The sequence below is a fragment of the Elephas maximus genome, chromosome 4 (assembly GCF_024166365.1).
Source record: "Elephas maximus indicus isolate mEleMax1 chromosome 4, mEleMax1 primary haplotype, whole genome shotgun sequence".
Lineage (NCBI taxonomy): Eukaryota > Metazoa > Chordata > Mammalia > Proboscidea > Elephantidae > Elephas > Elephas maximus.
This window is the reverse complement of record NC_064822.1, coordinates 37,494,595-37,505,525: the sequence shown is the minus strand read 5'-3', so window position 1 is coordinate 37,505,525 and position 10,931 is coordinate 37,494,595. Positions and strand designations below refer to the sequence as shown.

Below are 10,931 nucleotides of genomic sequence, written 5' to 3'. Positions count from 1 at the left end.
TGTTAGTAACCACAAGGATGTTCTAAATTACATAAATATGATTGAGTATTGAAATTATAACAGAACTTTTTATAATTTTAATGTATTTTTTCCATTTGTGTATCTGCATTTGAAAAATTAATAGGCTATTTTTTAGAACAATGTTTAGTTGACAAATGGCACATAAAGTGCAGAGAGTTTTTCTCTTTCAGGAGATAGCATATAATAAAGACTTAAATTATGTAAACACAGTATACGTAGGGCAATAAATATCTGTGTTAAGCTAGATATAGAAATGGTGCAATTGCTTAAGTTAAATATTCCCTAAAGCCCCTCCTCTGAATGAGTCAATTAACTGCCTTGGGAGTCATTTGTTAGCGTTGCAGGTCATTATCAATAGTATCCAGTTATAAGAGCAAATCTGGAAAATAAAGAATTGGGAAAAGAAAAGGAATATTTCCAATTATGGACCCATCACTACTGCCTGATCTGTAATGAACATATTGGGTAATGCTCTTCTGGCTGACCAGAATGTTGTCATTCCCAATGAATGAAGCTTGCTGCTTCCTTTGGATTTCCTGTGTTTTCATTTCTGCAGTGCAGCAAGGAACAGAAGACTTCCAGTGTGACAATGGAGTCCCCTTGCCTCTTGACAATGTGTGTGACTTCACAGACCAGTGTGGGGACAACAGCGATGAACAGCCATGTAAGTGCCATTCCTCTGCTTACTCCCATTTCATTTCCCTATATGTCTATCTTAAAACCAGGGGCCTGTGAGCAGCCCAGTGAGAGTCAGCCAGATACCTGGCCTGGAGTAGGTTGGACATTCTCAAAGTCTGAACTATGAAAATGCCTTTAATTTTTTTTTTTTAATGTTAATCAGGACCAAAAACATACTTGTTAATAAAGATAGTCCCATATATAAAAGTGCTCTAATTAAAGAGTATCAAATAGCTAAGATTTAAACTGTGGACTGTAACAACATTCTTGTTACTTTATGTTTTAAATAAATGTTTACTAGTTATAAAAAAATACTTAAAGAGTATCAAATAGCTAAGATTTAAACTGTGGACTGTAACAACATTCTTGTTACTTTATGTTTTAAATAAATGTTTACTAGTTATAGAGACGTGATAAACAGAAATGTAGCTGTGAATGTTATATTCGTGAAGCAAAATTCAGAAGTTATTTTACTGCAGCTTTAAAATGCTTTTGTGCTATTGTGGTAGAAATTATGAGCTGAAGTTTGAGTTAAGTATGAATATATTTTATGTGAATTTTAGATCTGGTGGGCAGATTTTTTTTCGTTTTTAAGACATGGACACTAAGTCAGTTGATACTGACCACACGTGTAGCACAACCCTGGCTTTTGTCACATGACTCCAGGGCAGTGGAAAGAGTACAAGTTTTAGAGAGTACAGGACCTAGATTGGGATCTGGATGAACAATTACTTGTGAGATCTTGAAACCTCTATTTTATTATAAAAGGTCATGAAATGAAATAAACCAGCTCTCAGGTGGGAAAATACTCCATCATTTACTGGAATAATATTAAGAAAAAAGGAAACAGTTCACCAAGCAAAGACGTGGGTAAAGACATAAATGTTCCTCTAGTTTCTATTGCAGTAGGACACCCTAAGGAATAGTGCATTTTAGTAGTGGAGACCAGTGCCATTCTTACACACAATTGCCTTTCAAAAATAAATAACATTTTCATAAAATTAACATAGGCTCATTGTTGGTGCATAGTAACTGTTGATTCAGTTATTTGCAGACCCTTATTCTATTACATAGGGCATTTTATTCAAACATATATTTTCAGTTTTTTATTCAGATAAAATATTAGTTGATGTTTCTAGAATGCTCTGTTTTCCTCTGCTAAAATTAGGTTCTATGTATTTGATTTTGTTATTGTTTGCTTCCTGTTTACATATTCAGTTGGTATTATATTAAAACCAAGAAGGTAATTGCTGAAAAGCATCTTCCCTATAGAATGGAACAGGCTGATGATTTTCCTCCCGTAGTATGGGTCGCTATGAGTCGGAATTGACTCGAGGGCACTGGGTTTTTGAGTTTGGGATAGCTACCATGCTGTTAGCACTTAACCAAAAAAAACCAAACCCTTTGCTGTTGAGTTGATTCTGAATCATAACAAGCGATCCTATAGGACAGAGTAGAACTGCCCATAAGTTTTCCAAGAAGAGGCTGCTAGATTTGAACTGCTGACCTTTTGGTTAGCAGCTGAATGCTTAAGCTGTTAGCACTTAGTAACTGTTAAGTACAAAGCTCAACCAAGCCTGAGGATTCATTTATATTTGTCCAATTTCTCCAGAGTGGCTAAATGTGGGTGTGCTGGCCCTTGGCCTGGCCTCCCTGGAAAAACCCCTGCTGTTCCTGGGTAAGCAGTAAAGACGAACCACTCAGCCGGTTTGACAAGAAGTACAAAGTCCTTTCTATTATTAATCTCTATGAAGCTTCCTTTAGCACTCTTGCTGTGATAACATGCATGGTCCTGCTTCAGGGAAAAGGTTAATGTGAAAGAAGAAGAAAGCCGCTGAGTGGTAAAGGTCTCGGCTGCATGAAAAATTCTAATAACTCACAGCCTTGCAGAAAAGCTAGGGAACAGATCTGTCAAATAAACAGATTTCATTTTAAATGTTACATTGGGAGGTCACCTTTGGCTTTTTTGCTTTTCATTTTCATTTCTGAGGAGCCTCCAATTTGGTATTATATTTAAATGTGTGCAGTAACCTGCAGATAAAACTGAAAATCACTTTAAGGTATGAGTTTTCTTTGCACACCACACTAGTGGGAAATTACTGTTAAGGAATAATGACTGACTAGCTGTTTCTTCCATAAAAAATTACCATGCTCAATTTACAGCCTGAATTTTTATAACCAACTATATAATGATGTTAAAATAGTCACACTTAAAAAATCTGTCTGCTCCTCCCCGCTTTTAAAGTCCCAATGGTGTGATCTTTAAAGACGTAGATTAATATATATGTTGGCTTTTCTTAATGAAATTGGCATAGTCGAGGTTGAATTTCTGATGCAACTGATTCTAATAGGTTTTTAAGAATGTTCTTAATTTACACAATGAACTTCCTTTTAAGAATACTTGAACCTGTTCTTTTAACTGTCTTCTGTTATTTGTCTGTTTCTTTTGTTTTTAAAAGAAATTCAGTTTAGAAAAACTGAGTCCTCAAATGGAATAAACTCTACTTACACTATATTAAAGAAAAAAACAAAACAACCAAAGTCATTGTCATTGAGTTGATTCTGACTCATAGTGACTCTATAGGACAGAACAGAACTGCCCCAGTGGGGTTTCCAAGAAGCAGCTAGTGGATTCGAACTGCTGACCTTTTGGTTAGCAGCCAAGCTCTTAACCGCTATACCACCAGGGCCCAAAGCTTTTAATATTTAGTGGGCAAGAAAAATAATTTGTAGGTGTAGCAACTGGGTCTAATGTTGACAAAATTCCCTCTTTATTTATATTTACTGATACCCTTAGACCTGGCTCAGGTTATATGCATTGTGGTACCAGTTTGGGTGTTTTTTTAAAAAATCATGTTGCAAGTGTTGCAGTGTCTGCTTCCATGCTGAACCACATTGTCTGATCTTCCTCATTCTTTTTCATTTTTACTTCCTTCTTTTAATAGCACAACTACTATACTAAGTACGGAGATAATCTAACTTTTCTTCCAGCAATTACTCAAAATTATTTGATGTACAAAAGCTTTACTCTGCTTTATTTTTACCTTATAATAAATATAGCAGTATTATTTTTGTTGCTATTCAGAGCGAAATCAACCAGAAGATTATAACATATACTATTAATACAGTGTGGGGATATATCCCCTGCAGCGGATCTCTACCATTGGCGTATCCTCAGTTATTTAAAATCCCAGAAAATATTCTTAGATGGTTACTTTCGCAGAGCTAAATTTGTTAGGATTAGTCACTACATGCATTTCACTTTTGGCATGAAATTGACTGTGATTCAAAAGAGAAAAGTAAATTATGTTAATCTGACATCTTTCTTACTTGCCTTGGTGTCATGCTTATGAACTTTTCCATTTGTTCCACTATTTTCAAAAGGAGATAAGAACCTATTTTTATATTTGTCATTTGATACAATATATCATAATATTTTGTGGTTTTATAACATTTCTCTTACAAAATCTCTTGAATTTGGAAACAAGAATGTCTTTTTCGAACTGTATTTATATAAATTTAAGTTTATATGTGAAATGTGTGGAAATTACCTTAGAGGTGCGTTTTTAAAATCAGCGAGTTGGTGGTGTTTAGCCAGATGATATTAAGTAAAAACTTTATTTCTTCAGTAGGATGACATACAAGCCAAGGAACTGATTCGTTACAATCCTTGAAGCAAAAGCATTAATAGAGTGTGCATAGTTAACTTACTACTACCTCATATGCAAATTTTAATCACCATAGCAACAGAATTATATAGCTAAGAATATCTAAGAATAAATCTAATAATAAATATGTAGACCCTATCTGAACAAAATTAGAAAAAAAATTATAGATATACAGGAAAAAAAACTCATGACAAGATTGCACTTTCTAGTGGGATGCTTCAATAGTATAAATATGTACATTTTTGTCAAATCAATTTAAATGTTAATTAAATTCTAATACAAGAGCTAACCAAGATAAATTTTGGAATTTGATAATGTGATTTGCAAGTTCATTTAGAAAAATGAGTGAGAATAGCTAGGAAAGGGGGGCATAAAATAGTTAATAACAAGGAAGACATGTAGTAGGTTTACAAAATTATCAAGTGAAAGTTTATAATTAGATAGAAATAAAATTATTAGAAATATTAAGCATGTATTTGATAAATGATGGTGGTATTCCAAAGCAGTGAGCAAAAACATAGATAGCTAATAAAAAATTTAGCTAATATTTATAAAATGCTTACTATATTTTTTTAAAGCTATTTCCACCAGGTGCCTCCTTCTATCTTCACTAAATGGCCAAATAAATAGGACCTAATATTGTTCCCATTTTACACCTTAGGAAAATGAGATTCATCTTGGGTAAAATAAAATGGCAAAAGACACAGAGATAGCCAATAGAATTCATAACCAGCTATATCTGATCCTAGAATCCTTGCTACTAATTATAATACAGCATTGACTGTGTCTATTAAATACAACAAATGAAGATGTGGGTATGCAAATGAAAATTAGGCAATTTCATGAAATCGATTTTTGATCCACTCACACACCAAAACATTCTAGAAGATAAAATGTTATATATTAAACATAAACCACAGTCCTTACTTCTCTTGACTATGAATTTTGAAAAGTCAGAGTACATTTCTCTTTTGCTTTGAAGCATAGTAAATTCTTACAATATGCATGTTAAACATTGATGCTGAATAGATATTGGGGTAGGTAAGGCCTTTTAATGTTAAAAGAAAAAAGAAAAGAAAATATTAGTAAATTAGAATATATAAGTGAAAAGTTTTGCTATATCAATCTAAAACAATAAAGATCATGGAAGAAAAAATAGGGACAATGCTAGAGGCCCTAACACATGGTATAAACAGTATATAAAACATTATTAACAGTGCACAAACACCAGAAGACAGACTAGGTAACTGGGAGCTCCTAAAAATCAAACACTTATGCTCATCCAAAGACATCAAGAGAGTAAAAAGACTACCTACAGACTGGGAAAAAGCTTTTGGCTATGACATATCTGATCAGCATCTGATTTTGAAAATCTACATGATATTGTAAAAACTCAACAACAAAAAGACAAATAACCCAATTAAAAAATGAGTAAAAGATATGAACGTGCACTTCACCGAAGAAGACATTCAGGCAGCTAACACGTACATGAGGAAATGCTCACGGTCATTAGCCGTTAGAGAAATACAAACCCAAACTACAATAAGATACCATCTCACCCCGACAAGGCTGGCATTAACCCAAAAAATACAAAATAACAAATGTTGGAGAGGTTGTGGAGAGACTGGAACACTTATACACTGCTGGTAGGAATGTAAAATGGTACAACCACTTTGGAGACCGATTTGGCATTTCCTTAGAAAGCTGGAAATAGAACTACCATATGATCCAGCAATTCCACTCCTTGAAATATATCCTAGAGAAATAAGAGCCTTCACATGAAGAGATATATGCACAACCATGTTCATTGTAGCACTGTTCACAATAGCAAGAAGAAGATGGAAACAACCAAAGCACCCATCAACTGATGAATGGATAAATAAATTATGGTATATTCACACAATGGAATACTACGAAACAAAAAAAGAACAGCGATGAATCTGTGAAATGTTTCAGAACATGGAGGAATCTGGAAGGCATTATGCTGAATGAAATTAGTCAGTTGTAAAAGGACAAATATTGTATGAGTCCACTATTATAAAAACTCAAGAAAAAATTTAAAAACAGAAGAAAATATTCTTTGATGATTATGAGGGTGCAGAGGGAGGGAGAGGGGCATTCACTAATTAAATAACAGATAAGAACTATTTTAGGTGAAGGGAAAGAAAACACACAATATGGGGAGATCACCGCAACTGGACTGAACCAAAAGCAAAAAAGTTTCCTGAATACAACCAAATGGCTTGAAGGCCAGAGTATCAGGGACAGGGGTCTGGGGACCATGGTTTCAGGTGACATCCAGGTCAATTGGCATAACAAAATATATTAAGAAAATGTTCTGCATCCCACTTTGGTGAGTGGCATCTGGGGTCTTAAGCACAAGCAAGGGACCATCTAAGATGCATCAATTGGTCTCAACCCACCTGGAAAAAAGGAGAATGAAGAACATCAAAGACACAGGGTAAATATGACCCCAAGAGACAGAAAGGGCCATATAAACCAGAGACTACATCAGCCCAAGCCTGGAAGAACTAGATGGTGCCTGGCTACCACTGAAGACTGTCCTGACAGGGAACACAACAGAGAATTCCTGAGGGAGTGGGAAAACAGTGGGATGCAGACCCCAAATTCTCATAAAAAGATCACACTTAATGGTCTGACTGAGACTGGAGGGATCCCAGAGGTCATGGCCCCCGGGACCCTCTGGTAGCCCAAGACTGGAACCATTCCCGAAGCCAACTCTTCAGACAGAGATTGGACTGGACTATAAGACAGAAAATGATACTGATGAGGAATGAGCTTCTTGGCCTACGTAGACACATGAGACTATGTGTCTATGTAGCTCCTGTCTGGAGGTGAGATGAGAAGACGGGGGGACAGGAGCTGGTTGAATGGACAGGGGCAATACAGGGTGGAGAGGGGGAGTGTGCTGTCATATTAGGGGGAGAGCAGCTAGGGTTACATAGCAAGGTGTTTGTAAGTTTTTGTATGAGAGACTGACTTGGTTTGTAAACTTTTACTTAAAGCACAATAAAAAAAAAGTTTTGCTTTATCAAAAACATAAACAAAATGAAAGAAGAAAGATGTTTGCAATATATCTGACAAATAATTCCCTTTCAGGTAAATAAGTCAAAGAAAAAAATGTATTCTTTTATTAAAAAAATCCATTGCCTTCAAGTCAATTCCATAGCTCTTATATGGATAAAATACCCAAAAAGGCAACTCACACACACACAGAAATGACCACATATAATGATCAGCTTCACAATTAATTGTAAATCACAACTGGAAACAAAAAGCTGGCAATATTTTAAAAATAAAGTACACATTAATGGAAAAAAAAAATCTGTTTTCCAGAGTTGGGAAAATGAGTGCTCTTACATATTGCAGGTTATTAGCACAATGGTTAAGTGCTTGGCTGCTAACCAAAATGTCGGCACTTTGAACCCACCAGCTGCTCCTCAGGAGAGAAGACCCTGCGATCTGCTCCTGTAAAGACAACAGGCTAAGAAACCCTGTAGGGCAGTTCTATTCTGTCATATAGGATCATTATGAATCAGAATCAGCTGGTCAGCACACAACAATGACAAGAACAATTGTTTAAATAAATTTATATATCTGTACTATGGATATCTGTGCAGCCATCTGTCGTGATTTTAGATAATATTTAAAAATAAAATGTTCATGATGTGTTGTTAAGGGAAAATATGATTACTAATCAGTACATATACTTAAAAAATACTGTGGGGATTGAATACAACAGGATCTATTGATTTATAATCAGAATAAAATATATTTCTAATTATCTAATCAACAGTCTTCCTATTAGCTGCATATTGTTTGTATTCTAGAAAGGATAAATAGCAAGTTAGTATAAGGCATGCTGGCTACATAATGAAGAACAGGAATTTCTTTTCTTTCACCTTTTTTCTATTTTTTTCTCAAAGCTAATGATAAGAGGTTTTTGTTTTCCCTTTTGTTGTATTTAATTTGTAAGCAGAGTAAAGAGATTGAGAATCCACTAGTAAAATAACATGTCAAATTTATGCTAGCGAAAATAGTCAATTTCAGGAAGAAAAATGTTTGTGTAGCAGGGGCAACTGCTATCATTATCCAGTCCTATCCACATACAGGGTGTGGTGCTTTTTTTTTTTTAATCACAACTGCCATCTGAGTGTCAGGATACTGAGTCTTTTTATTTCATTTTGGAGAGGAGTGACAGGAGTCTCTCGTGTGTGTGTGTGTAAGTGTGTATGCTCTTTGTGAGCATGTGCACATGTGTGTGAGAGTTCATGTGAGCATGAGTGAATGAGTGTGTGTGAGTGTAAGTGTGTGTGTGTTGCAGGGGGTCAGGGGAGCTGGTGCCCACCAGCATCCCATCTTCTCCTATTGGATGAGCCCTGTTTGAACCATGCAGGTGTTGTCAAGGAAGGGCCTCAACTCACAGCAGTGAGAAGAGCTGCGAAAGTGGCTCCTCTTGGCTGGGGCTTCTTTGGATGCAATAGTTTGTCTGCAAGTTTGGGCTCAGCTCCCCTGCTGTTCCCTGACACTGGGCTCCTCTGAAAGGCCTTGGCCATCACACAAAGCTAACATCTTATGCGGCTCCTCATCCCACCACTACTGCCTTACCTCCTGCCCACCTCCCCTGCCTGGCCTCTCCAGGGATGGGGTAGTTGTGCTTTTCCACTATGTTTTTTTCAGCTCTAACCCTGTGGCATTATGACATGCTTCATCCAGACCTCCCTTTAGCTATTTAAGAACTATTTTTTAGTCAAAACTGAACAATGTCTGTTTCCCTTTTCATCATTTTTAAAAGAGTTCTAACTTTCCTAGAGATAATGATCAGAGGAGGGGTCACATACAACAGAGTGAAGAAAAGAAAAACACAGTTATCAAGATTTCAAGACACTGCTCTAGATCTGTCACCAGGGTGTTCTTCCCTGGAGATTCTGAAAGGGCCGAGGTAGACTCTTAGGTGCGGTAAGAATGCTATGCCGTCCCTACAATTTGTTCTGAATGGAGCGAGGACTCTGAAGGAGAGAGTTAGCATCTAAAATACTCATGTGGTAATGTGAATAGGGAAAAGGGGAAATGGGAGACCAGAGGGAGAACAGACTGATTGGAGATGGGCTCTGTATGGCCTGGCAGGTCATTTGATGAGAAAAGAGTTATGTGTAGCTTATTCTCATATCTAATAAAAAGATTGCTTGTTTTTCTGGTAATAAAACTAAACCAGCAAGGTCTTTTCGGTTATTGCAGACATAATTGTGGAGTTTATCAGAATACACAGTGTAGCGGTTGAATTCCGCAGCGTAAGAATCCTGCCCCTGTACAGTGGCATCACTAGGGTTGGTGTCACCCAGTGTGGTAATTCATGTTATCACCGCCCTCCCACACATGGCCCTCAAAACTAACAAGAAAATTGTTTTGTAAAATCATTCTACTGACTTAAAGCATTATTACTTATAACTTTATTAGTAACTGAGCAGAAACCTTTTTTGATCTTTCTTCTTCCCTTTAATTACTACTTCATTCTCGAAAAAGTTATTGATATAGGTTCACAAACACTAATTACCACAATGTTGTGGCTAAAACACCAGAAACTTTGACAAAATCAATGATTATAAAAACAGTGGCAGTAAAGAAAACAACAATGCATGCTTGTATTGCGTGCAGAGGAAACCAGAATTGTCACTGTAATTAGGCAATAATGACAGCTCTGACTAGAGCTCATTAGAAGTTTCAAAAAGTAAATTAGCATAGCGTTTTAGCTTTGTAGGTAAATTGATACATGTAAGCTGGTTTATGAAAAATGTTTTTGTTGTTTTAACTAACTACATGGATATTTGTATAAAAAATAATAAATTTCTCTAGAAACACTGCACAAAAATTTTATAGATAGTCATTTGGTGTCACTTCCTCTGAGAGTGTCACCAGGTGTGGTCTGTACCCCCTGCATGCCCTTAGTAACACCACTGCCCCAGTGTCCTCACTGGGGATTGCAAACAGTGAGATTAAGAAGAATTATCTCCATAATTCTGTGGATCCTGATTTTTAGGCAGGCCCAGAGACATACCCATTTCTCTTCAGTTAGATAAAACTTTCTAATTTGGCTTCAGAAAGGAAAAGGGCCCCATTCCTGGATTCCAGTTCTTAAAATGACGCAAGAGAGTTCTAGGCTGTAGATCCTTAAGTCCTGTGCAAAAAAAAAAAAAAACTTAAAATTTTTACAGACCCAAGTGCTTCTGGTCCTGTGATCTTGAGTCCTAGGATCTCTGATTTCATGAAAAGTTTAAGCAGACTGAATGAGATTATGAAAAACAGCAAAATATTTGTTATGTTTATTGCATTGGAGAAAATCATTTGTATTATTTTACATTAATGTCTCCATAGATCCTTTGGTCTTTTTACCTGTAGTAACAACCCTTAGCACCATTATATCTTTTATTGGGAGTGCCATCAAGTGGATAATAACACATAGTGACCCTGTACCACAGAATAGTACTGCCCCATAGGGCAGTCAGGATGGCACCGGACCAGGCATTGTTTCATTCTGTTGTGCGT

The 10,931-nt window shown here is 36.3% G+C and overlaps 1 protein-coding gene across 1 annotated transcript in view; it reads left to right on the top strand.

Annotated features, from left to right (window-relative positions):
- The first annotated feature begins 489 nt into the window (after nt 1-489).
- Nucleotides 490-10,931, top strand: part of MALRD1 (MAM and LDL receptor class A domain containing 1) — a 958,969-nt gene continuing 948,527 nt past the window's right edge. Inside the window, exon 1 of the mRNA XM_049881884.1 lies at nt 490-685. Coding sequence (XP_049737841.1) covers nt 490-685 — 196 coding nt within the window. The remainder of the gene's footprint in view (nt 686-10,931) is intronic.